Source organism: Macaca mulatta, chromosome 16 (genome assembly GCF_049350105.2).
Source record: "Macaca mulatta isolate MMU2019108-1 chromosome 16, T2T-MMU8v2.0, whole genome shotgun sequence".
In the NCBI taxonomy this organism is placed as follows: Eukaryota; Metazoa; Chordata; class Mammalia; order Primates; family Cercopithecidae; genus Macaca; species Macaca mulatta.
This window is the reverse complement of record NC_133421.1, coordinates 42476299-42501825: the sequence shown is the minus strand read 5'-3', so window position 1 is coordinate 42501825 and position 25527 is coordinate 42476299. Positions and strand designations below refer to the sequence as shown.

The 25527-nt window shown below is 47.4% G+C and overlaps 1 protein-coding gene and 1 long non-coding RNA gene across 4 annotated transcripts; one reads left to right on the top strand and one right to left on the bottom strand.

Annotated features, from left to right (window-relative positions):
• Positions 1-8811: 8811 nt before the first annotated feature.
• On the top strand, positions 8812-13582 carry LOC144335437 (uncharacterized). The gene is made up of 2 exons (XR_013406290.1): positions 8812-9369; positions 12723-13582. It is a non-coding gene; the product is annotated as an uncharacterized LOC144335437 (long non-coding RNA).
• TMEM98 (transmembrane protein 98) lies at positions 10799-24086 on the bottom strand. Of its 3 annotated transcripts, XM_077970771.1 has the most exons (9): positions 23994-24086; positions 21402-21491; positions 21009-21084; positions 20752-20936; positions 19126-19257; positions 18095-18128; positions 15971-16086; positions 12913-12972; positions 10799-11660 (listed from the first exon to the last, which is right to left on the bottom strand). In XM_077970771.1, exons 4-9 carry the CDS (start codon positions 20880-20882, stop codon positions 11453-11455), a joined length of 681 nt encoding a protein of 226 aa, XP_077826897.1. In that variant the 5' UTR covers positions 20883-20936; positions 21009-21084; positions 21402-21491; positions 23994-24086; the 3' UTR covers positions 10799-11452. The 3 variants fall into 3 exon arrangements, with proteins under 3 accessions (XP_077826897.1, XP_014974534.1, XP_014974535.1); XM_015119048.3 differs by lacking the exon at positions 21402-21491; XM_015119049.3 differs by lacking the exons at positions 21009-21084; positions 21402-21491.
• Between the last annotated feature and the right edge of the window lie 1441 nt (positions 24087-25527).

Here is a 25527-nt window from a genome sequence, read left to right as displayed (position 1 = left end):
AGTATGTACCTGTAACAATAGCTGATTCTTGGCCAATCCCAGTGGCCATACTTCAACTACTCATGAACTAAGTGTTCAAAGGGTTCAAATAAGTTAAACACCAACCTGTAACCAATCCAGCTGTTTCTGTACCTCACTTCTGATTTCTGTACCTCACTTCCCTTTTTATAAATTTGTTCTGACCACAAGGCACCCCTGGAGTCTCTGATTCTGCTGTGATTCTGGGGGTTGCCTGATTCATGAATCGTTCATTGTTTGATTAAACTCCTTTAAATTTAATTCAGCTGAAGTTTTTATTTTAACAAAGGTGTTGGATGTCCCAAGTACTGTGATTTGACTATATGAATGTACCAAATTATCACTGTACCCCAAAAGTATGTATATCTAATATACATACCAATAAAAATAATTTTTTTAAAAGGAGAGAAAAGCAGTCTTATTCACCCTTCATAAGACAAATGGGGCTGGGTCATCTGGAAAGACAGTAAGAGGAAAGCCTCTCACAGGGGATGTATTAGTCTGTTCTCACGCTGCTAATAAAGACATACCCAAGACTGTAATTTATGAAGAAAAGAGGTTTAGTGGACTCACAGCTCCACATGGCTGGGGAGGCCTCACAGTCATGGCGGAAGAGCAAAGGACATCTTTTATGGCAGCAGACAAGTGAGAATGAGAGAGCCAAGTGAAAAGGGAAACCCCTTACAAAATCATCAGATCTCATGAGACTTATTCACTACCATGAGAAGAGTATGGGGAAACTGCCCCCATGATTCAAGTATCTTTCACTGGGTCCCTCCCACAACACATGGGAATTATAGGAGCTACAGTTCAAGACGACATTTGGGTGGCGACACAGCCAAACCATATGAGGGGAGGACAAAGCCACAAGTTTAAAAGAGTAAAATTAATAATCCCATGTGCAGAAGTAAATAACGAAGAGGAGAAGGAGAAATGGCAAAGTGCTGGATTGAAGCAGAAATCACTTTTAAAAAACCAAAGAGCCAAAGTGAGAAGCCTGTATAAACCGAATCCCAGGAATTAGGAGACACAGATGGAGTAGCAGGCAGGAAGGCAATGCCATGCACAGACCTTCATCAGAAATGCAAGGAGGTCAGAGGGCTGCCATAGGGTTGAGAGAGAATGCACAGGAAAAGGTGAGAAATAAGAAAGTAAGGACATCAGAACAGTGTAATCGTTCTGTTTCAGAAGCAAGGGAAGGCTCAGAGAAAGTGGGAGGCACGCTTTAGAGGAAGACTACAGCATCATTTCAGAATGGACCAAGCTATAAATCCAAGAAAGCACTCCCCAGGGAATCAGAGTCTGGCAATCAAGGTCTCTATATGGCCTCAAGACCAAGAAAACCTCAGATTGCCGTCCCAGGAAAAGGAGAGGCCTAGCCAAGGCAACAATAATATATTTAGAAAGGACAGTGGGCAGCTATGGCAAGCTGGAGCCCTCCAGCTCCAGCTCCAGCTTAAGTCCCACCACAAGCACTGGCAGCAACGGGTGAAGCTGGGGATGCCATGCAGGATGGCAGTGGACCACTCAGCAACCATAAGGGAAAACACAGAAGGGATGACAGAGTGAGCTGTGGGAGAACCGTCACATTCAGATCCATGATAAACTTCAGACCAGACAATGAGCCAGGGACCAATGTTGGCAGGAACGCTGGAGGTAAAGAAGATGCTAAACAACTGGGGAAGACAAGGGAAAGGACCTGGAGAGGAGCAGGCACATGGGGGCTGAGGCTCAGACATCTGCCTTCAAAGATCACATGGAGACAGACCAAGTGAAGTATCTCCCCCAAGCAGGGATGGGCCAGCAGGGCAAACACAGAAAGTCATCTGAGCAAACACAGAAAGTCATCTGAGTACTTGCTGCTGGAAGAAGACACGCTGAGCATCATCAGCATGTGCGTTTGTGTGTGTGTGTGTGTGTGTCTGTGTGTGTACTTTGAAGTGTACATAGCAACAATTTTTTTTTTTTTTTGAGACGGCGTCTTGTTCTGTGGCCCAGTCTGGAGTGCAGTGGGGCAATCTCAGCTACTGAAACCTCCGCCTCCCAGGCTTAAGCAATTCTCCTGCCTCAGCCTCCCAAGTAGCTGGGATTACCGGTGCATGTCACCACACCTGGCTAATTTTTGTATTTTTAGTAGAGATGGGGTTTCATCATGTTGGCCAGGCTGGTCTTAAACTCCTGGCCACAAGTAATCCACCCACCTCACCTCCCAAAGTGCTGGGATTACAGGTGTGAGCCACCACACCAGGCCCATAGCTACAATTTTTTTGAGCATCTACTGAATGTAAAGCAGTGAGTGAGGCACATTACATACATTAGCTCCCTCAGTTCACACATACACACAGACACACACATACACGATTTTGTGTAAGGCCACACAGTAAGTGGCAAAGCTGAGATTTGAATGTGTTTCTTGTATCCCAAGCCTATGCTCATAATTGCTCTTCTATTCCTTAAGATAAAAGGTAACTCTAGGAGAGACTTTCATTTCTCCTATTTGACTGGAAAATGGGAGGAAGGGTGGGCTCTGCAAAAAGTTCTTCTGGGATGAGACGGGGCACTGAGTCATCCACTCTGGGTAACCTGCCCGGCATTCTCACTTCCTAAGCTGGATCCCGGACGTCTCTTCTGTTCTCCTGCTGCCCCCCGTGCTTACTTCTGCCTTCACATTGTATTAAAATCATTTGTCTCCACATCTGTTTCATCCATTAGACCAGTGAATGTTTCTTATCCCTGGGTGCACATTAGGATCTCTGTTTAAAAATAACAATGCCAGGGTCTCAGTCAATACCAATTAAACCAGAATCTCTAGGGCTAGGACTTTAGAATTAGTATTTTTTTAAAGTTCTTCAGATGATGATTCAAACATGCCACGAGGTCTGAGACCCACTGTTGCAGGCTGTGAATACTTCAAGGTCAAGATCAGGTCATGGGTTTTTGAATCCCCAGAGTCCAGCACAGCGTCTGGTTCATAGTAGATGCTTGACACATGTTTGCTGAGATGATGAATTCAGATAGCAGAAGATAAAGATCAAGACCACAGAAAGGGAAATCAGGAAAGTGTCATGAAGAATGGGAAAAAAAGAAGTGATTTGAGAAGCAGAAAAGAATCTTCGAGATGCCAGGACAAAGGAAAAATCTGCATGAGGCTGCACGATCATGAGGTTGTCTTGCATAACAAATCTCTAGCTAAAGGTAATATGAAACTTCAATGCAAAATCAACAGCACTTGCCTCAGAGAGGAATGAGGTGGAGAGGAGTCAGAAACGTGAGTCTCTGAATGTGCTGGAACAATGGGCATTCGGGGCCAGAACCCTCATCGGTGAAAGGAGATGAAGAGGGCACGTGCCAAATCAGAAGAGAAAGAATGGAATCATGATTTTGAGAATAACAAAAATGTGTGAAAGAATATGGCCTGGAAGATAAAAATCATGATTTAAAAATAAAATGGGAAAACAAGAAAAAGAAATCTTATGAATAAGAGTGGATTTGTTAGCCATATGCGTGTTTGCTCAGAATGCTATTGTTTCAGCAGTGGGGAAAGGATTATAGGTAAATAAAATACGAAAATGCAGTTCATAATGAAAAATCCTTTGATGAACAACTGAGATAATCATTGTGAAAACTCCCTGAAAAAATACAAAATGTTCTGGAAATGCAAGATGACATAATTATCATTCTAAGGTGTGATCATCCAGTAGAAGTTGCTGTGTGTCCCAAGAAAATTAGCTCTCGGATGGGTGCAGTGGCTCATGCCTGTAATCCCAGCACTTTGGGAAGCCAAGGTGGGCAGATTGCTTGAGTTCAGGAGTTTGAGACCAGCCTGGGCAACATGGTAAAACCCCATCTCTACAAAAAAAATATACAAAAATTAGCCAGGTGTGGTGGCATGCACCTGTAGTCCCAGTTACACAGGAGGCTGAGGTGGGAGGATTGACTGAGCCCAGGAGGTGGAGGTTGCAGTGAGCTGAGAGATCATGCCACTGCACTCTAGCCTAGGTAACAGGGTGAGACCCCGTCTAAAAAAAACGAACGATCAAATGAAAGAAAGAACGAAAGGAAGGAAGGAAGGAAGGAAGGAAGGAAGGAAGGAAGGAAGGAAGGAAGGAAGGAAGGAGGGAGGGAGGGAGGGAGGGAGGGAGGGAGGGAGGGAGGGAGGGAGGGAGGGAAGGAAGGAAGGAGGGAAGGAAGGAAGGAAGGAAGGAGGGAGGGAGGGAAGGAAGGAAGGAAGGAAGGAGGGAGGGAGGGAGGGAGGGAGGGAAGGAAGGAAGGAAGGAAGGAAGGAAGGAAGGAAGGAAGGAAGGAAGGAAGGAAGGAAGGAAGGAAGAAAGGAAGGAAGGAGGGAGGGAGGGAGGGGAAAAAAAAAAAAAGACTGGCTCTCTGAGCACTGATCATTGGTAACCAAACAAAGGCCCAAAGTACCCTTACTTCAGCCTGAGACAGCTCTCTTGAGAGGTAGGCTCTCCTAGGCTGGGTCTTGGAGGAGAGTGATGCATGCCAGGTTCGTGCACTAGGTACCCTGGGGAAGTTGGAAGAAGTCAGCTTGAATCTCTGGCTGCAATACACAGAGCCAGGAAAGAGAGAGAAATAGAATAAAGGGAGCAGAGAAACAAAGGAGAAAAAGGAGATATGTTTAATATTTACTGAGTGCCTACTGTGTGCCAGGAACTGGGCATATGCAATTTCATTTAATCATCAACATAACTGTACAGAGCTTTGAACTGGCCCGATATCATATTCGATGTTAGAGTTTCTTATACCCCTCTGCAATTTTCACTCCACACTCTTTCCCTAGGATTGCACCCATGGCCAAAACTCTCATAATAACTTATGAAAAGCCTTTAGCCCAGTCTTCTCTGAGCTCCAACCATTATATATCTAACTCAACTCAGATATCTCAAATGCACCGCAAACTCTTCAAGTCCAAAATGGATGACTTTAAACTCGTCCCCAAACCTGATCCTCTTCTGGTGCTTCCTGTACCAGTGACCCCTAGCCCCAAACTGTCACCCCCATATAGGTATGCAAACTTGAAACGTAGGAGTCTTTCTTGGCACATTATTATCTTGTATCACTGTCCCATATTCAATCCACCCAAGTTCTATTTACTTCCTACACATCTCTCAAATGTGTCCACTCCCCTCTCCATCTTCCTCTCCCTGCCTAGACCAAGCTACCATCATCTCTCACCTAGACTGCTGCAGCAGCATCAGGCATCTCCTATCTGCTCCAGCCTCCTCCTATTGGTTCTCCATGTAGAAGGCAAAAGGATCTTCTCAAAATACAAATCTGATTATGTCTCCACCTCTAATCAAACCCCACCAGATTTGAGTAAACCATTTGAATGGGTTCTCATCACTCTTCGGAGAAAGACCAAAGTCCTTCACATGGCCTGCAAAGTCTGGCATGATTTGACCCCTCCCCCATTTTCATCTGACCTTCTTCCCCGTCTGCTCTCCAGTCACACTGGCCTGGTCTCAGTTCTTGTCCTTCTGCCCAAGGGCCTTTGCACGTACAGTTCCTTGTACACCCACTTCTTCACCTACGGACTTCTACTTTTCCTCCAGATAGTAGACCAAAGACTCTCTTAATGCAAGCCTTCCTTGACATCTGGATAGATCAGTTTCCCTTATAATCTCTCATAAGACTCAAATTCTTTTCTTACAACACTTTTAAAAGTTTTCATTTTACATTTATTTATGCAACATTTGTTTAATGTCTGTCTTCCCTCACCAGACTACAATCTCATGACAGCAGAAATTGTGTGGCTTTTCTCTGCCCTGTGAAAATTGTGTGGCTTTTCTCTGTCCCTGGCACTCAGACATGCTTGTTTCTTCAGCCTCTACCTTGGGACATGCAGCTTCCTTTCTGTGCTACTCCCACACACCCTGTATGCCTGACCAGCTCCTACTCGTCCTTCAAGGTTTCCCTTCCTCTTCTCATCAATTTCTTTGACCTGTGACTGTCTATTTCTTTGGCCTGTGACTGTTCCTACCCTTAACCTTGAGCTGGGTTTGGGGTGGATAAAGGAAGGTTTGGGTTTTTTTATACCCTGCTGGGTTTTTCTGCCACTCCACCTAACATGTGAATATTATTATTAATATTCCACCCAGAACACTCCACTGCTTCAAATATTTCTATGATATTTATTTTATCTCTGGGTAAGAAAGTATAAAAGCAATGGAAGAAATCACTAATGAAAAGAAAATCAATAAATTTGACTACACCAAATTTGAAACTTTTTGGACATCAGAAACCATTGTAAACAAAACTAAAAAGCAAATGACAAGGCTAGGGAAAAATATATGCAATAAATATGACAAAGGGTTGTTATGTTTAATATATAAAGAGCTTATATAAGTCAATAAGAATAATACTAAAATCCCAGTAGAAAAATGGGCAATGGTCATGAATATGTATAAATAGCTAATAAACACATTTTTAAAATGTCTAACTGCACCAGTAGTCACAGAAATGCAAATTAACACAATGCTAAGCCATTGTTCACCTATCAAATTAGGAAAACATTAAAGGCTGGTGAGGGTGCAGTGATCAATTGCTAGTGTCCCAGGAAAAAAATAAGAAAGCAATTTTCAACTTTCAATTGCCCCCTACGACCTAGAGAAAAAGTCCAAAGACCTCAGCAAGGCCTATGAGACTCTCCAGAGTTTCATCCTCACCTTCTTCTCCAGGCTCACCTCCCACCGTGCCCCGGCTCCCACCTGAGACTTGCAGTTACTGAACCAGCTGACATGTCCTGAGCATGGCATGGAATGTCATGTCTGCACAGATGGCCCTGCCTGGATGCTCTGTCCTCCACTTCCGCCTTCCCCAACCCCACCCTGTCTTCTCCTAACACCTACTCCTCCTTGACAGACAATTCTGAGATGTCACCACCTTTAGGAAACTCTCATGACCTGGGTTTGGTGGCCCTGATCCGTGCTGTCATCACACACACATTCCCTCCCTTATCCCTTACCACACTGTATTGAAAATGACTCTTTATGGTTTTCTTTCCACCTTAGATTGTATGTGCCTCAAGAGAGACATTATCTTTTTATTCATTCCTGCATCTCTGGGCCTAATCCAGTGCAGATGCTCAACAGATGACTCTTGAACTAATCAATCATGTAATAAATCAATTATTCTATTCTGCACCATAAATTTTTGCCGCTATTCTGGTAAATGCAAATTTTATTTTAAATAGATAAAATTAAGTCATTTTGGAAGGAGAGGAACTACCTCAGCCATGCCCCAGCCCTCATTTTAGTACCTATGTTCTATCATCCTGTGGACTGTAAGCCATGAAATTAGTTCATGGGTCACAATTACCATTTTTTTTTTTTTCACAAAAAAGATTTGAACTAGAAGAGAATGGAATGACTCTCATGTCTGTTCCTTTCCATGATGGATTTCCCACCTGCTGCACCCAGGCAGGAAGATGTGCCAGTGAAAAACACAAGTTGGGGAGCTGAAGATCCTGCTCTGATTCATATTAATTGTGAGACTCCAGGAGAGTTACTGATCTTTCTGCTTTGGTCTCCTTACCTAAAACATTGGGATAATAAAAATACAAATAGGATGAAATAGGAAGAACCAGTTTTGCCTCAAATTCTCAAAACTGCTCATCAGCCTTTCTCATAGAAACACAGTAAGACCCACCAGAACAAACACAACACAACCATATTACTTCCCCCGGCACTTTCTATGTGTGTGTACATGTGTGTGTTTTGAAACGAGGTCTTGCTCTGTCGCCCAAGCTAGAGTGCAGTGGCTCTATCAAGATTCACTGCAGCCTCCGCCCCACCTGGGCTCAAGCGATCCTCCCGCCTCTGCCACCTGAGTAGCTGGGACCATTTTCTGTTCTGTTGCTTGACTCTTCCTTTATCAAGTCTCCATTCAGGCAGCAGCTCTTTCCTATTTCAACCGCCCCCCTGCCCCGTCCCTGCTCTGTGTGCCCACGGCCCCTCTTGCGGTCCCCTCCAACACAGCACTGGCTACAGCCATGGCTCCAGCAGCTGTTCATTTCTCTATCGCTCCTTAAGGGCAGGGATTGTGCCTTTTGTTCCATAGCTCCAGCATCTAGCACGACCCCTCCTTCACAGTAGGCTCTCAGTATGCATTTATGGGAGACAGGGAGGAGGTGAGGAGGATAGAAATTCTTCATCTGACACTTTCCCCACATTTCCAAGGCCATAAAGCAATGCAGGGCCTTTGAACTATAGGCCATTTTCTAAAAGTCCACTCGTGTGGGCACACAGGGTCTCTGAAGAGAGGGAACTCCTGGAATGAGGCAGGTCAGGGGGAGCACCAGGGGAAGTTGGATGCCAGGAACACATGTTCCCTCTCGGAGATCTCACAAGCTGGGGGAGTTGCTCTAGAGGAATGTGAGCTTGCACAATCAACCCTTTGAATGTTGATAAGAGGCCCACGGCTTTGTATGTCTCCATATGAACAGACTTGTAGCAGGGCAGGGACAAGGCTACTCTCCCTACTGCAGGGATTCCAGATTTTTGGCCACTCAATTCCAGAGCCCATGAACAGAAGTCGCTGTTTGGACCAAGCCATGGTAACTGAGGTGATGCCATCTGGGTCAGCGGCATCAAAGAACGGGAAGCTGTGGAGAAAGAGGGGTTAACATCGACTAATCAGAACCAGGTCCACAGTTGGGCAGCTCACACATACCACTTCGCATGATTGGCATACCAACCCAATGACAATAGCCTTGATCATACAGATGGGAATGCTAAGGACCAGAATGTTAAGAACCTGACCAAGCTCACACTATAAGTCACTGAGCCCAAATTCAAACCTAATTCTGTCTGACTTCAAATATCTTGTTCTCTTCACATTGAATTCCTATGTCCAGGTAATTTCTTTTTCATCAGAATTTGAGTCTAATGCTCCTACTCCAGGCCAGGGGAAGGGAGACATGGAAGGAAGGCTCTACTACCATCTATATAGATGCTAGTGAACTAGGGACTTAGGAATGTGTCTGTTGCCTGGGAAACCACATCTGGCACAGAGACACTCCTGAGATCCCTGGCACTCACTAACCAGCCCCTTCCAAGGGAGGAAGTAACTTCAGCCAACTCCCAAAGGGCCTAGAGGAGTGGCATTGCCTCCTACCCCCTTACTGCTTCTACCTCAACCATCAGCCACCAACACCAAATTTATCCAGAGGCTTCTTGTACAGCACTAGAAAGAAAAACTACACAGCAGTGGAATCAGAAATCCTACAGTCCAGCAGACACCTCCAATATCTTTGGCAACCTCTCCTCACAACAGAAAGGGCAGCATCTACGGGATCCAGAAAGCCGGTGTGCCAGGACTTGCCAGGACTTAGAGAAGGTAATTGACATTGGGCATTGCTTTAGGGGTGCTGGGAAAGCTCTCCACCCCACAGACCCATACTGGGTGGATGGTATTTGAGATACTAATTCAGAACTGCTTCTCTGTGGCTTAGGGCTCTAGTGCAGGCTAAAATGCAGGGGACACTTACAACTGTGGCAGCCATTGCACTTAGCATGAATTGCTTTCCAGTCTAATTACGAAAACGGGCTCTGAAAGGGAGGTAAAAAGAAAATAGGAGGACTCTGGATGTTTACTGTGGAGGCCTCAAATAGAAAAGTCGAAGTAACTTTGTATACATTCCCCATTCACAGCTTGACAGGACAGGAAAGTTCACCACTTAACGTTTTTAGGGTTGATGGAAGCCACCAATCCAATAAGGTGTCCCCTGGAACCCATCCAGAATCCATCCTTTAGTCCATGAGAGTTGAGCTCCAGCTTCCCTCTCCTGACTCCATATCCCAGCTGTGGTTTGGTGTACATTGTGCAAGATGGAAATGGCCCATTTTCCTGGAGAGAATGAAATGTGCCCAAATTGAAAGACAAACCAGGCCCCAATCTTGCATTTGGGAATATGGGTTCCTGGTTTCCTAGAATCCAGCTGAGGAATTTCCTGACTTCAGTTAGAGAAACTGACATGGGAACAGGTATGCAACTCCAAACATGCTTGACAGCATAGGCTATGAACCTGGGCAGCCCCTATACCAGGCCCCTCTCCCAAGAGCAAGCTGGCTCTGAGAACCTGAGAAGTAAAGAACTTCAAGCTTTTCCTACAGGCTTATGATAGAAATTATGCCATCTGGGTATGTATCCAAATTATATAATTGTGATTCTGGGTCATAGTAAAGTTTCAAGTCATAAAAATGCCCCTCGTCTCAATGTTTCAAAATGAACAGATATTAATATCAGAAGAAAGGGGGAACACATCCTTCATGTCATCGCTATTGTTAATGTGGAAACTACTTCACAGTGGTATCTTCACTTCTGCCTGAACTTCAAGAAGTCTTTAAACATATTTTATATATATGTATGTTTTGGAGACAAAGTCTCACTTTGTCGCCCAGGCTGGAATGCAGTGGCACGATCAGGGCTCACTGCAACCTTCACCTCCTGGGCTCAAGCAATCCTCCCACCTCAGCCTACCAAGTAGCTGCATGTGTCACCATGTCCAGCTAATTTTTGTAGTTTCTGTAAAGATGAGGTTTCACCACGTTGCCCAGGCTGGTCTCAAATTCCTGGGCTCAAGCAATCCACCCAACTTAGCCTCCCAAAGTGCGAGGATTACAGGTGTGAGCCACTGCACCCAGCCTAAATATCTCATTTTGAGGCATACACAGAAATCATCTTCAGGATTCTTAGGCTCTCTCCTTCCATCTAAGTATGTCCCACAATACACCATCCATATGAATTTGACTCAATAACTACACACTTGAGGGAAACATTAAGTATAAATTTACTATCCACCTAGTGGTAGCTAGGTAAAATTGCAGGCATAATGATAAAAAAGAAATCATCAACTTTATAGTTCCTCAGTTTTAAACCCAAACCTGTAAGGGGGAGGAGAGACTCAGACGCCTCAGGGACCAGGCAGATAATACAAATAAATGAAACAGGCCAGATGAGAGTACAAGTCTTGCCAAAAGAAGCAACCCCTACTTAGTTTCAATTGATTGTCCTCTTCTGAAAATGCAGATCAGAATTGCCACACATTCTGGCTGATCGAGAGGCCAGAAATTCTAATTTTAACGTGAAACCTCTTGATTTCTTAGACGCTGGCTCAATTTTCTTGAAAATACTAGCTGAGCTAAATAAAGCTGACAGTCCACCAGTTTTCAGTGCTCCTCTGTGCAGAGAGTGAATGGCACCTCCCCTAACTGTAGTATTAGACTGCCACTCACCAGCCACAGTTTGCAACTGCAACAGAGGCATAAACTGATGCAGATCTCCTGCTTTACTATGCACACACAGGTGAACTCTTGAGCCATGGAGAACAACTAACTCTACAGGAAAAAGTGGAAGGCTAAGCTGAGCCACCCAGGAATGGCAGCAGGGGCCTTCATGGCTAGCTGCTGGCCTGTAGGCACTAAATTGCAGACTGCTCCTGCAGGAAGCCTTCGGGGCCGGGGAGGCCTTTATCTGGCTCAGAAGCTAGGGCTGCTTCTCGAAGGACTTCCAAATGCTCCTCAGCAGCCGACAGAGACTGGTCAATCCAGTCCAAGCCTCCCGTCAGATGGCAGGCATTCCTTGTCACCAGCACCAGATGACTGACAGACAGGAGCAGGGCAGTTGTCCTAGGGGAAAAAAAAATAGGGTCAGGTTTCCTAGGAAATGAGGGACTTTGCACAAAAGCCCAAATAGATAGACTTTTTGACTAGTATTCCCCAAACTGCACACCTTTCCCTATGATGTTGGTAGGTATGCAATTTAAAGTTGGTTCCATGCTCAAATAAATTTGGAGATGGCTAGGTTAAACAAGGTTAACTGAAGCTTGCCTCAGAGCCTTCTGAGATGTACCTGATAAAGCTCCGAGGAGAATATAACAGGCTGTCTCTCACAAGCCTATTTAAGACTGTGGAAGCCATTTTCTGCAGCACACCTATTAACATCTCCCCCAAAGAGCGCCTTGTGAAACAGTTCAGATATGATCAATCAGATGAGCACAATCCCCAACTGCTGCCCACTTAAACACAGGACAGACACACCCTCACTTAAACATTCCTTACTGATTACAAATCGGTAAGGCCCAGGGCTGGTTTATCCAACTCAAAAAAAACAAAAAAATGTAATTGAAAAGCGAAGTGAGGAGTAGATTTTTCAGTGCTGAAAAATTCACTGTAGAATACCTTTTATATAGTGAGTACCATGATGTATTTGAGAATATGTTACAGGTTATTAACCCATGGACAAAGCTGGGCAGCAGTAGGAGTGGGGCAGAGAAACCAAAGTTGAAGCGCTGTGACCCATTGCCGATCTGGCAACTGTTACATGCGTATGAAACAGTCATATAAATCCAAGGCAGAAAAGAATCTATCTTTCTTAAATGGCATGCATCTGGTACAGGAACATAACAATTTCATACGGCTAAGTACACTCTGTGTATGTGCACATCTGGTGGCAGGTGAGCACAGCCATGGCTGACCTGTCACTTCCATTCTCACTGCTCTGGGAACCACTGCCCCACCGCCCCACTGGGCAGCACTCACAGCTAAGGCATATCTGCTTCTGGGGTCCAAAAATCAGAGGGCGCAAGAGGAAAGGTGGAAGGGAAGGCACAGTTAGCATGTAACATGGCCGGATGTCTAATCATAACAATTTAAAATCTAAGACTGGCTCTTTCTTCTCTTGGGTTTCAGGAGAGGACTGGCCTCTATCACCCAGTCAGGAGCCACTCACTGAAGTAAATGGCACCTAAGGCCCGGGCAGCCTAAGGAGTCCGCAAAGCCACCCTCCCTACACAAGTCAGTCAGCCAGCCTCACAGATCTGATAAAACAGTTGTGGACCTCTGCATGACAAACCAAACGTGCACCCACCACCGCTCTCACCGTGCGTCCAGGAGCTTGGGGTCCAACGGAGGGTACATCGACTTCACAACATCATCCACCCTGACCAGAGGCAAAAGGTGTTCAGTACTTCACTTTCTTGATCTCCTTTTCTCCTTCTTTTTTTTTTCTGAGACGGAGTCTCGCTTTGTCACCCAGGCTGGAGTGCAGTGGTACTATCTCAGCTCACTGCAACCTCTACCTCCCGGACTCAAGTGATTCTCCTGCCTCAGCTTCCCAAGTAGCTGGGATTACAGGCGCACACCACCGTGCCTGGCTAATTTTTGTATTTTTAGTAGAGACGGGGTTTCACCATGTTGGCCAGGCTGGCCTTGAACTCCTGACCTCAGGTAATCCGCCCACCTCAGCCTTCCATAGTGCTGGGATTACAGGTGCGTGAGCCACCACACCCAGCCCCTTCCTTCCTGTCTATCTTTATTCCAATTCTTCTTTTTTGATATTCTAGACCCGGTCTTTAATGGTTCTTTCTCCAATTGCTTCTGCATTCTCAGACACTGAGGCACAAAGACTTCAGGTTCAGTCTTTGTAGAGACTATTTTGTTTTCCAGTTTTGTTTCAGTTCCAGTGGTTTTTAAAAATACAGTCATACATATGGAATGATGTTCAAGATTACTACTATATTAAAAAGGCAAATTGCCAAATAATATGTAAAGCTCGATCTGTCATTTGCATAAAAATAGATAAACAAAAGCTCTGAAATGTGGGATTGGGAAGGATCTGGAAGAACACTCACCACTTAATAGTGGTTACTTCCTACAATTGGGAGGGAGTAGACTTTCCAGGTCATCTATGTCTGCAGTATTTTAAATTTTTAGAAGCATGAATTACTCTTGTATTCAGGAAAAAAAAAATACAAAGCTAAAGGTATGTAAGACATGGAAAAAGAAGGCCATGAGTTTCATTTGGCTTCACACTGCTCTACTGGATTTCTTCTACCATGTGGTTAATTTTTTAAATCAAGTTCAGAACTACACTCCATTCTGATTTGCGTGGTACAAGGTTTTGCTCCAAATCTGCTTATAAACACTCGACAGGAAGAAAAAATAAAGATGTATTGTTTGATTTCTAAAAGCACTTGAAAAAAGATGGCCTCAAACACTCTTATTCAGGGCTGTGGGGCTGGTGAGGACATGCAGAGACACAGTCACCCTCGGCGCCTGTCTCAGCCAGTCCCTTTCTCTAGTACTGAAGCCACCACCTCGAGACTAATAGGCCATCAACACACTGTGTGGGATAAATGGAGCAGGAAAAACAATGGGGACAAAACATGGCCAGAAGGAGAAAAAAGAGTGAGGGCAAAAGGACAAAGTGAAGACCCTGGCTGAATTATGGCACAGAGCATTCTAGAAGTAGTCCAAGGTGCTCTTTAGGACCGGCCTGTGAGCACCAGAGCTGGTCCACCCTTTAGACAATGCCACACCCTCACCTTAGGACCAGTACTGATCCTACTCACCCAGGCTCACACAGAAACCTCAACCTCCTGAAAGTGCTGCCTTATAACCCATATCACAGGAATCTGCCTGGCCCCCAAATGGCTCGTAGAAGGCACAAAAAGCATGATGAAGGGTCTAGTGGATACCACAGTGCAGAATATTTAAAACTAATGGGGAAGGAGGCTGGGTGTGGTGGCTCACGCCTATAATCCCAGCACTTTGGGAGGCCGAGGTGGGCGGATCACCTGAGGTCAGGAGTTCAAGACCAGCCTGGCCAACATGGTGAAACCGCCTCTCTACTAAAAATACAAAAACTAGCTGGGCAAGGCAGCAGGTGCATGTAGTCCCAGCTACTCAGGGGCCTGAGGCAGGAGAATTTCTTGAACCCAGGAGGTTGGAGTTGCAGTGAGCCAAGATCACACCACCGCACTCCAGCCTGGGTGACAGAGCAAGATTTCATCTCAAAAATAAATAAATAAAAATAAATAATGGGGAAGGAATGCCCAGTGCCCACCCTGAGCCTGGGACGCGGGTTCTTATAAAGCCAGGAGCTGACCATGTAGCTACACCCCACTGGAGCAACTCCAGAGAAAGCCGGGAACTGTTCTGGGCTGAGTCCCTCCCTGGATTATCTCCCTCCCACTCTCTCAACTCATGAACTGCCTGAACCGAGTTCAAGCTGACCAGGTCGCGTCTTCCCTCAAAGGAACTCATGTGGCGACTCAGGAAACTGGTCGTTTTTATTTGGTTAATCTTGAGGCAGAGAACGGGCTGGTTCCCCGTGATTTACTAGGGGCCATGGCAACAAGGAACGTGTGGGTCCCTGGAACTTACAGCAGTGCCATTGTTTCACCAGGCATACAGAGGTGCCCTCCCGGTGGGCAGAGGGGCCAGGTGGCTGGCGGGGAAAACCCTCTGATTTGCATGTCAGCATACCAGCCACCAGGTGGCAGCACAAACTTAGTACAGCCCTTGGCTCTAAGAAAAGGGCTTTATTTTTCGTCAGGAAATCAAGCCCAAATGAGGGGGTGTAGCTGTTGACTGCAATCCTGCTGGTTGCCTCCCACACGGGATTTCACAGTCAGCCTGGAATTTGGGAGGTTGAAAGCCATATGGCTTCAGCTCCCACCCAGTGCTGGAGGTTGCTGACCTGGGCCAGGGATGGAGCAGTGGGCACAGCCAGAGTGGGTCCCCCAAGCTAGTCTCCAATACAGATTCATGCAGAGACAGGGGTGTGGGCGTCTGTGTGAAATGTTGGCCTGGGAGGAAGGTGTGGCAAGGGGAGCTGGTGTGTGGCTGGGAAAGAGGGGCCACTACGGGCTCTGCAAGGCAGAGTCTAGGACGGGGTCAGGACTAGGCACCTGCTGGAGCTTCCTCAAAGCCCTCTCAGATGGGTCATGCTGCAGGTGGGGATGGTGGGAGCACAACTTAGCTGGGAAGTCTCGATATCTAAACCCTCCTGGTCACTCTGTAAATGTGTGGGAAACAAATAGCTGAAGTTGCCTGTGCACCATTTTAAAGAAGAGCCCAGCTCTGCGGCTACCCCAGCATCCAGCCCCTCTCTTTCCTCATGGAGTGTGGGGACCTCGAGGCCGCCAATCGCTCACCTAGGGCTGATCCGCTTGGCCACCACAATGATGTCGCTGACACTGGCTGAAGTCTTCATCTTGGCCCCAGAGCCCATCGTCATGGCAACAAGCTTCTCTGTCAGAGTGTGACAAATCTAATGCGGCAGGGAGAAGAGAGATGAGGGCTGACCTGGCTCCACTCAGGGCCTCACCATCACCCCCCAAGACAAATCAACCCTGCCATGAGTCCCATTGCAGCTGGCCCCCTAACCTAATGGCCAGATGTGAAAAGTACAGAGATGAGAGGAAACGGGTGGGAAGTGGCAAAAGCCAAGGGCATGGCTGGGAGAGGAACTGGGGTGGGAGCCACAGATCAAGGGCAGGGTGTGGGCTCTGGGAAGACTAAGCTGAAATAATCTGTCTGAGAAAAATCATGTGCTCCAATTTCACCTTCTCGCTTAGGGGAAAAACCTACTTTCTTTTTCTATTCCTTCATCTCATGGTTTAGACTTCCACAAGAATAAATATCTCCAGCAGGGCACCCTCAGGAATGGGGCTGAACAAAGGGCCATTGTTCCCTTTGAGCACATGCTCCAAGAACAGCACTTATTTCAACAATGGTCTCAGGTAATATATTAGCGTGTTTGTCAAGCTGATGATGAAAGGACCTTAGGAAAAGCAGGGAAAAGGCAAGACTGACATACAGCCTTCTTTGTTGTCCACCCACAGAGCTGGCCACCCCAGAGCTTGCTTCCCCTTTCCAGGCCTCCCCATGCTAGAACCAACCAACATGGGTGCGTCTCTATCCATGGCAAGGAAGCACCTCTACCTGACCTATACTTGGAACTGGACAGTAGAGAGCAGAAAGAAGCCCAAAGGTCCATCCGGGCGTTAGCCCAGACCCCTCTCCCAGCTCCCACCACAGAGACTCAAGGGCGGGTGACCTAGCAAAAGTGTCTTAAGATCCCAAGAGGGGACTTAGAAGCGCTCTCCTTTGATCTGAGGTTCCCCGGGTAGACACTGATTCCAATTCAATACGACTCCCTCCAGCTGATTCGTCTCACACCACAGATGCCATTTATCCTCCTAATAGATGAGAACAGGAGACAAAACCCAGGCCCAGGACACATCTTGGCTGGGAGAAGGGAAATGTAGTATAGCATTATCCTCTAGTCATTATGCCTACCTAGCTCTATCAATAACCATATTTATATCTATAGCCATATTTGTATATCCAAAGAGCCTCTCGGAATTAACTAAACCTGGACTCTGAGATAATAACTTCCTAGTAGGCATTTATCCATCCCCTGAGAGAGACAGCCAAAGAAGAGGTGGGGTCAAGAATATTTTATTAATAGTGTCTTCTACTGAATGTCACTGAAGAAAAGACAAAGTTGTCTCTTTTGAAATCTTGAATATTTACTAGTCAAAGAGGTAAATGTGTGATTACCCAGGTTACTGATGTAAAAAAAAAAACCTGATATTTGCAACTGGCCGAATATTTCAGTATAGCTATTATTCTATTAGGTAGGATATTAACAGACAAGAATTGAAAACAAATGCTAAAACCATAAAATCACCCAAAATGCAAATTGGATGCAATATTTCAAAGATTCCAGGCATTCAAAGAAAAAATCGTCTGCCTTCAGATTGAAGTATGCCTGCTTTGGTTTTTTAACAATGATTGTCCCATTTGGCTGACTATGGTCACAGCCAAAGAGGGCTAGTGATGACTTTGTAGTCACAGTAGAAATCCAAATACAGAAAGAAACTCACTGTACAGGCCTGAACTCTGTTAGTGGAAAAAAAAGTGTGCAGGGGGAAGCAGGGAAACCCCATTTCTCTTGGCAGCTACATGGTCTCAGGCACACACAGCTTTCTCTATAAGGGGTGAAATGGTGGCTGTGTACCTAGGCTGTCTTTCCCGCAGGTCATTGAATTAAGACAACCAGATGAAATAAAGCCTTTGAAACAGCCTTGAGATTCTGTAAACAGCCAGTCCAGGCAGGAAAGGAAGGAAACCACAAAAATTCCAAGTGTCAGGTTAAGGAAAAGCCTCTTGCGAGGGGTCAGTGCCCTTTCTAAGGTCCTGTTCTACTCCGTCCATACACAGCGGTGCTTTTCGACTCCCCTTTATCCCACAGAGAAATGAGAGAGGTTTACCTTCAAGATGGCAATGCAGTGGGACATGAGACCCCTGGGAAAACAAGAAGAAGTCATCAGTGCTCATCTGGAGGGGCTCACCACCCTCCAGCTCCCACCCTTGCTCCTCAACTCGCCCTGACCAGTGGGCACAGTCAAATACCAACCACTGAGAGTGGGAATGCCTCAGTGTCAACATGGACCAGCCCATGAGTTAAACGAGAGAGCACCTCCCCTCCCTTCTCCTCCCTGCACCCAATCTACTCTTCCAGCAAACTCCACTGTGTGCCTAGTGAGTCATGCTTTATTATAACTCTCAAGCTTCTGGTAGACTGTTCCCTCTGCCCAATGTGTCCTTCCCCTGTGCTCAGCCTGGGGAACTCCTCCTCATCTTTCAAGACCCAAGTCAAAAGGCACCTCCTCTGTGGTAATATTCCGTGAGATCCAGCTCAACCTCCCCAACCCAGGCAAACCTAGACACTGCCTTCTCCATGTGCCTACTGCACTGTACGCAGGGATCTCTTACAGTTTCTGATACTGACTATAACTGTCTTCTCAACTGTTTCAGTATCTGCAGTACCTGACCCAACACCCTGCACATAATGCCCCATAAACATGTGCCCAGGGAATGGATGGCTAAATGGGTAAGGCAATGAAGTAGCAGCCACTTCTCAAAATGTAGGGGGTCCTGTTGGATGGAGAGATCCCTGAGATCCTAAAGAAAAAAGCTGCATCTCTGGAGCCTGAGCCAAATTTATGGGCACCTCAAGGATAACCCAAGCACACCAGGGTGACTTTATAACAACCTTTGCCACACATCTATAGGCCGCAGTGTTCAGGTCTACAAAATGTGGGCACAGAAGGAAAGGACAAACACTTTCAAGTCATATTCTGATTTCCCCCAACACTAAAGGCACAGGAAAGAGCAGCAAGTAACAGAGTGACTGTTCTTGAATGCCAGCTAAGTACTCTGGCAAAGGACGCCAGCAAAGGGCACCATTTTCCAGAAGCCCGGGGGGCCGTGGAAAAGCAAACAGTTCCCATGGCCTTACGAGGCATCTTCGATCCAGTCTTCATTCTCCAGAATGGCCTCAATGTGGGGGTTGGTGATAACGACATCATCCAGTTCTAACTCAGAGGGCTCAGACTGGGTCTCCATGGCACCGATGAGGTCCACAATGGGCCTGGAAGAAAAGGCCCCTGTCAAATGGTTTCATGGTGGGTGACTGCTGCTGACCCTCTCCTCACTGAGGCCCACATACACCATAAAAGAAGGAAGGGAGTCGATAAGCTAGAGCAGAGACCACTTGTCCCGGATCCAAACCTAAGCCTAGTGGGGCTGCAGTGCAAGGCAGGGCACGTGGCCAGACAGTGAGTTGGGGAGGCAGGCCGGGGGCACTAAAACAAAAGCAAAGTGAAATGGAGTCAGAAAGAGTAGGGTGTAACTACCTGATTACAAAGATGTTAGGGATATCCCTTCAGGACAAAATTATATCCTTCTGTAACGTATTTTCCCTTTAATCCTACATTTTATAGAGAGGCGGTGGTTCCTATTACCCAAACCTACGGGGGTTCCCTACCTGGTCTGCGGAATAACTCTTGTGAACCACTTTGGTCCATCCCTATATCCCTGCCTTTTCCTAGTAACACTGGAAAAGTGAAAGAAGTAAAAACACCTCAAATTTTACAACAGGGTACTTTAGGAAATGAGATACCATGGCATTCTGTTCAATAGAAATGCTTTCCTGGATCATATAAATGGGCATTTATAAATTATGAATCACTTGACAAAGATGCTGATAGGATTAAGACAGAAGGATGAGAAAAACTAAGGGTTAATCCCTGAAGGGTCTATCAATTAAAATATCCCTAAATTGAAAATTAAATCCTGCTTACAAAATATATTTCACATACAATGCATCACAAATAAATCTGCTGGGCAGGCCGAGCATGGTGGCTCATGCCTGTAATCCCAGCACTTTGGGAAGCTGAGGCGGGCAGATCACCTGAGGTCAGGAGTTCCAGACCAGCCTGGCCAACATGGTGAAACCCCACCTCTACTAAAAATACAAAAATTAGCTGAGCATGGTGGTGCATGCCTGTAATCCCAGCTACATGGGAGGCTGGAGCAGGAGAATCACTTGAATCCGGGAGGCAGAGGCTGCAGTGAGCCAAGATTGCACCATCGCACTCCAGCCTGGGAGACAAGAGTGAAACTCCATCTCAAAAAAAAAAAAAAAAACTCTGCTGTGCAAAGAGAGAGATGGTCCTAAGTTGGAATTTCACAAAACCAAATGTTTGTTGCTTAGATGTATGGGCAGAGTGTGGGCATCTGATTTCTGTTCCTCTGGGTCTGGCTGGAAAGTGATTTAGCTTGTCCAATTGCTAAGTGAGGTGGCCAGTTTGAGACAGATGGCTGAGCTTTTATGCTAGGTGAACATGTTCATATTCAGTGACTTTCTTCTTGGCTCAGGAAGCAGAGAAGGAGGTGACTCAGGATGTTGGGAGGCTTAAGGAACATTCTTAAACTCTGAGGCCTTTATAGGGAAGGACACCTGCAGGCACCATTTTAGAACCAAAAAGCTGAGTTAGAGTTGCCCAACACTGAACTACGTGTTCCTCTCTTTTTCTTTAGTTGGAGCCCACCCCTCCTCCTTGCCCTCCATGGGCTCACTCACTTAGAATCATAGCGCTGCAGCAGGTCTCGCGGCCGGCAGTAGCGCTGCCTGCAAACCAGCACCAAGGCTGCAAACGAAGCCAGAAAGATGGTGGCCAGCACACCTATGGCAACAATCACCACGGTCTCCATGCTTCCGGAGGGCTCCTGACTCAGTCCCACTCACATCCTCCTTATGGGCTAAAGCTTGAGAGAACATGAAGTCAGATCAGATCTGGTCAACAAGCCATGAAAGAGAGTGGGACAGGTGGGTCTTACCTGCTGGAAGTGGCAAATTGGGGGAGAGGATGACAGGTGCTAGGTTCCTCCACGACACCTGCAGAGATCTGAGGGCCTGAAGAGAACCAAGGTACATTTTATGCCGTGCCCCAAATTTGCCTTTTCCTTTATCAGAAGAATTTGCTCCCAATTGGACTATGACAGCTTTTTTTTTTTTTGAGATGGAGTCTAGCTCTGTCGCCCAGGCTGGAGTACAATAGCGCAATCTTGGCTCACTGCAACCTCCACCTCCTGGGTTCAAGAGATTCTCCTGCCTCAGCCTCCTAAGTAGCTGGGATTACAGGTGCCCACCACCACACCCAGCTAATTTTTTGTATTTTTAGTAGAGACGGGGTTTCACCATGTTGACCAGGCTGGTCTTGAACTCCTGACCTCAAGTGATCCACCCGCCTCGGGCCTCCCAAAGTGCTGGGATTACAGGCATGAGACACCACGCCGGGCCTTAAAATAGCTTTTTAAACCCTAGACAAAAGGAAACATTTTAACTAGCAGTTGTTTTCACATCCATAAACACATGCACAAAAGAACACCCATTAAAGAAGAGGAAAGATGAAACTGTATTTACTGAGGATCTACTCTGCACCAGGTACTTTGTTCAAACTTTTCCAACAGCAATCTTATGAAGTGGACATTAGTAACCCCATTTTACAGTTGAGGAAACTGAGGTTCAAGGAGGTTACAGAATTTGTCCAATATGCAGTCAGGAGGCAGAAAGCCATCCGCTTAAACTGAGATGGGCATTCACTATACTTTTCCTTACCAAGGAAGAAAGAAGACTGTAAAGGTTCTGAAAAGAGTTCTAATTGTCAGTTTCAATGCTGGAAACTTAGAATTGGCATTAAAGTGTCCATTGCCTCTTGCCTGTTTTCACTCAGGAGACTCTTTCACATCTATTTCTTTTTCTCATAGAATTCTTTTATTTGTATACAAAAGAAGAATGAAAGAAGTCCGTGCATTTGTATACACTAGTCTGTGCACAGAATTTTTTTTGGTATGAACACATAGATACGCACACACACACATAAAATGTAACTTGATAACAGTAGCTACCTCTGGAGAAAGGAACTGAAGAATAGCGGTCTTTCACACCTATTTTAAACTCATAAGCCAGAAGAACAAAGGCATCTCACAGAAGTACATATTCACTGTTATTTCATTGGAGGCCTCCTGCTTGCCTCTCTTTGTGCAAGCATTCTCCCCTCTCTGGGCTTTAATTTCTCTACGTGAAAAAAGAACACTCTGACTTAGGAGTCCTGGTACAATACCAGGATGGTGCTTTTCCTCTATTTGCACTTAATTCTATCCTCCATATATTGGAGGGCTCAAACGCTCTCAGTCACCATTCACACTGAGTATTTATTGACCATCTACTGTGCATCATGCAATGGAGATTGGAGACGGATAAGACAGAGACCCTGATCTTAAGCTGGTGGGAGAGGCAGACAGGTGACAAACCACTTCAACTCCATGTGCCTGTGCTTCCTGCAGAAGAACACGGAAAGGAGAGTAAATATGTTTGCATGACACTTTCTGGGTACTGACACTTCCACAGGAGTGCTGATGCTTGAGCTGGGTTTTGAAGGATGCGCAGGAGTTTGCTAGGTAGACAAGGCTGGGACGTGCCCGGCTTAAAGTGCCAAGGAGGCTTTTCTCAAAGGGCTCACAGAGCTGCTCTCCCACCTGGAGCTCACTGGACCACAAAGATGAGAAGGTTGGCATCTGCCTCTTTCATCTGTGTGTATCTCTGATTTTGTGAGAGGTAGGGTGGGGGGAAGGGGGTAATTGTCAGGGTCCACCCCTATTTCTCTCGATGTGTGTTTCTCTGTACTGTCCTTTCATCCACCTCCTTTTGGCCTGTGTTTTCTGCCTCCTCTTACGTCTGCCTTTATCTCTGTTTCTCTCTCCATGCATCTTTCCCTCTGCTGCTCCCATCTCCCCCTTCTCAGTGTCTCTCCTTCCCCTCCCCCATCCCAGGCTTCCAAGACCACCCACTTGGTTTCCTCTCTCTTCCTGTGCCTTGTGTTCCTCTGCGCGTGTTTCTCGGGGTGTGTGTGAGCTGAGTGTGCTTCTGAGTGTGTTTCTCCGAGTGTTTGTGTTTGAGTGTGCGCGAGCTGTTTTTCTTTGTGTGTGTGAGCTGCGTGTTTCTCAGAGTGTGCTTCTGAGTGTGTGAGCTGAGTGTGTTTCTCGGAGTGTATTTCTGAGTGTGAGCTGAGTGTGTTTCTGAGTGTTTTCTGAATGTGCTTGTGTGAGCTGTTTGAGTGTGCTTCTGAGTGGGTGTGAGCTGAGTGTGTTTCTCAGAGGGTGTTTCTGAGTGTGTGTGAGCTGAATGTTTCTCCGAGTGTGCTTCTGTGTGTGAGCTGAGTGTTTATCTTGAGTGTGCTTCTGAGTGAGTGTGAGCTGAGTGTGTTTCTCGGAGTGCGTTTCTGAGTGCGTGTGAACTGTTTCTCTGAGTGTGCTTCTATGTGTGACCTGAGTGTCTATCTTAAGTGTGCTTCTCAGTGCGTGTGAGCTGAGTGTGTTTCTCGGAGCGTGTGTTCGCGGTCCTTCCATGCAGTCTGTCTGCGTGGCGTTTCTTTGTGTTTTTGAAGAGTAAGTTTTCCTGTTTCTCTCCCTCTCTTTCTCTCTCCCTTACTTTCCCCCTTCCCTTCCGGTTCTGGACCCACAAGGACAAAACAGATCCAAGACCCTACCCGCTTCCCCGTCCGTGCTCGTCCACCCAGGACGCCCACTCTGTCCCTGGGAGGGAGGGACCCCCAGCCCGCCCGGGACGCGCTGCACGAGCCCCGGAGCGCTACCGGGCGCGGCTCCCACTCCTTTGCCCAACTTCGGGCGCGCGGCCCCGCGGCGAGAACAAAGCTGCGGCGCCGGCCTCCCCTCTCCCCGGCAGCCGGGCCGGGCCCCGAGCCCTCCTAGCCCCCCGCCCCGACTCGCCGCGGCCCGCCCGGCCAGGCGGGGCTCACCCACCTCAGGCTGCGGCTCCGGGGCGCATCCCGCGACAGTCCCGCCGATGGCAAAGTCCGGGCGCGGGCGCGGGCCTGCAGCGGAGCATGCCGGGAAGCGCCGCGGCCCTAGGAATCCAGCCCCGCGCCCCCGCGCCCCGGCCCCGGCCCCCGGCCCCCGGCCCGCGCCAAATCCCCGCCGCCAGGCGCCGCCGTCACCGCCAGGCCCCCCGGCGGCCGGGGCAGCTGGGAGGCGGGCCCTGGCGACCCAACACCCCTTCCTCGCGCCCCCGCGGAGGCCCGCCCGGGCGGCAGACGGAGAGGGGCGCGGAGGGTCCCTGCCGGCGCCCCGCCCCGGGCTGGCGGTCCCAGGCGGCGAGCGCCGACGGGTTCCGCAGGGGGGCTGGCGGCGGAGCCAGTCGGCTCCGCCACGGACTGTCCCATTGAAACCCTGCCTCTGCCACTCACTAGCTATGGGCAACTTATTTCAACCTCTGTGCCTCCGTCTGTAAAACGGGACTGCTGCTTGTCAGCGTCCTCAGAGTTGGTATTACGAATGATGGGATGCAGGATGCATCGGACTGTCTGGCCCAGGGTAAAGAGTGAATCGAGAGTCGCTCTTATTTACAGCCTGACCCACGGGGCAGTGACAGGCAGGCCCACCCCTGACGACTGCCTAGCCAGGGACAAGAGAACAAATGCAGAGCCCTTGCTAGTAGTCTTGCTGCTTCTATTCCCACACGACTCCATCCCATACATACCGAAGGGGGACTCCCAATGCATTCAGGCAAACACACACCCCCTACCCTGCCATCCTTCATTCTAACAGTGCAGGCTGCCCTGGGTGGAGGGAAGTCAGACCTTGGAAGCAGGCTCAGGGCTGTTTGCACAGGAATTTCCAGAGTCCAGGGTACCAGGAGCATGATCTAGAAGGGAACATGCCCTCCAGCTGGAGTGGGCCAACTAAAGCGTGGGGTGCAGGGCAGGATCCTGGTGGTCCAAGCCTAAGGTCAGTATCCGTGACAGGTAACAAAGCATACAGATAAGGTCCTAGGCCGCTTGACACAAGGTCTGGAAACTGGTACCCCCAAGGCCACATCCACCCCACAGAGGTGGTTTTTTTAGTTCATACTTCTGCTGTTGTTGTATTTTAATTTTTTTGAGACAGAGTCTCACTCTGTCGCCCAGGCTGGAGTGCTGTGGCACAGTCTTGGCTTATTACGGGTGGAAGATGTCCAGGTTCTTGTCTTTTTTTTTTTTTTTTTTTTTTTTTTTTTTTCAGACAGAGTCTGGCTCTGTTGCCCAGGCTGGAGTGCAATGGCACAATCTCAGCTCACTGCAACCTCCACCTCCTGGGTTCGAGCGATTCTCCTGACTCAGCCTCCCAAGTAGCTGGGATAATAGGTGTGCGCCCCCATGTCCTGCTAATTTTTTTGTATTTTTAGTAGAGAGGGGGTTTCGCCATGTTGGCCGGGCTGGTCTCTAACTCCTGACCTCAGGTGATCCACCTGCCTCAACTTCCCAAAGTGCTGGGATTACAGGCGTGAGCCACCGCACAC

Bases quoted from the DNA above. Each gene is read 5' to 3' on its own strand.
- TMEM98 (XM_077970771.1), bottom strand. From the start codon at position 20,882: ATGGAGACCGTGGTGATTGTTGCCATAGGTGTGCTGGCCACCATCTTT. The intron at 19,258-20,751 runs GTGAGTGAGCCC...CTTTTCTTCCAG, and splicing joins CTGCAGCGCTATGATTCTAA to GCCCATTGTGGACCTCATCG. The intron at 18,129-19,125 runs GTAAGGCCATGG...TTGTTTTCCCAG, and splicing joins GACTGGATCGAAGATGCCTC to GGGTCTCATGTCCCACTGCA.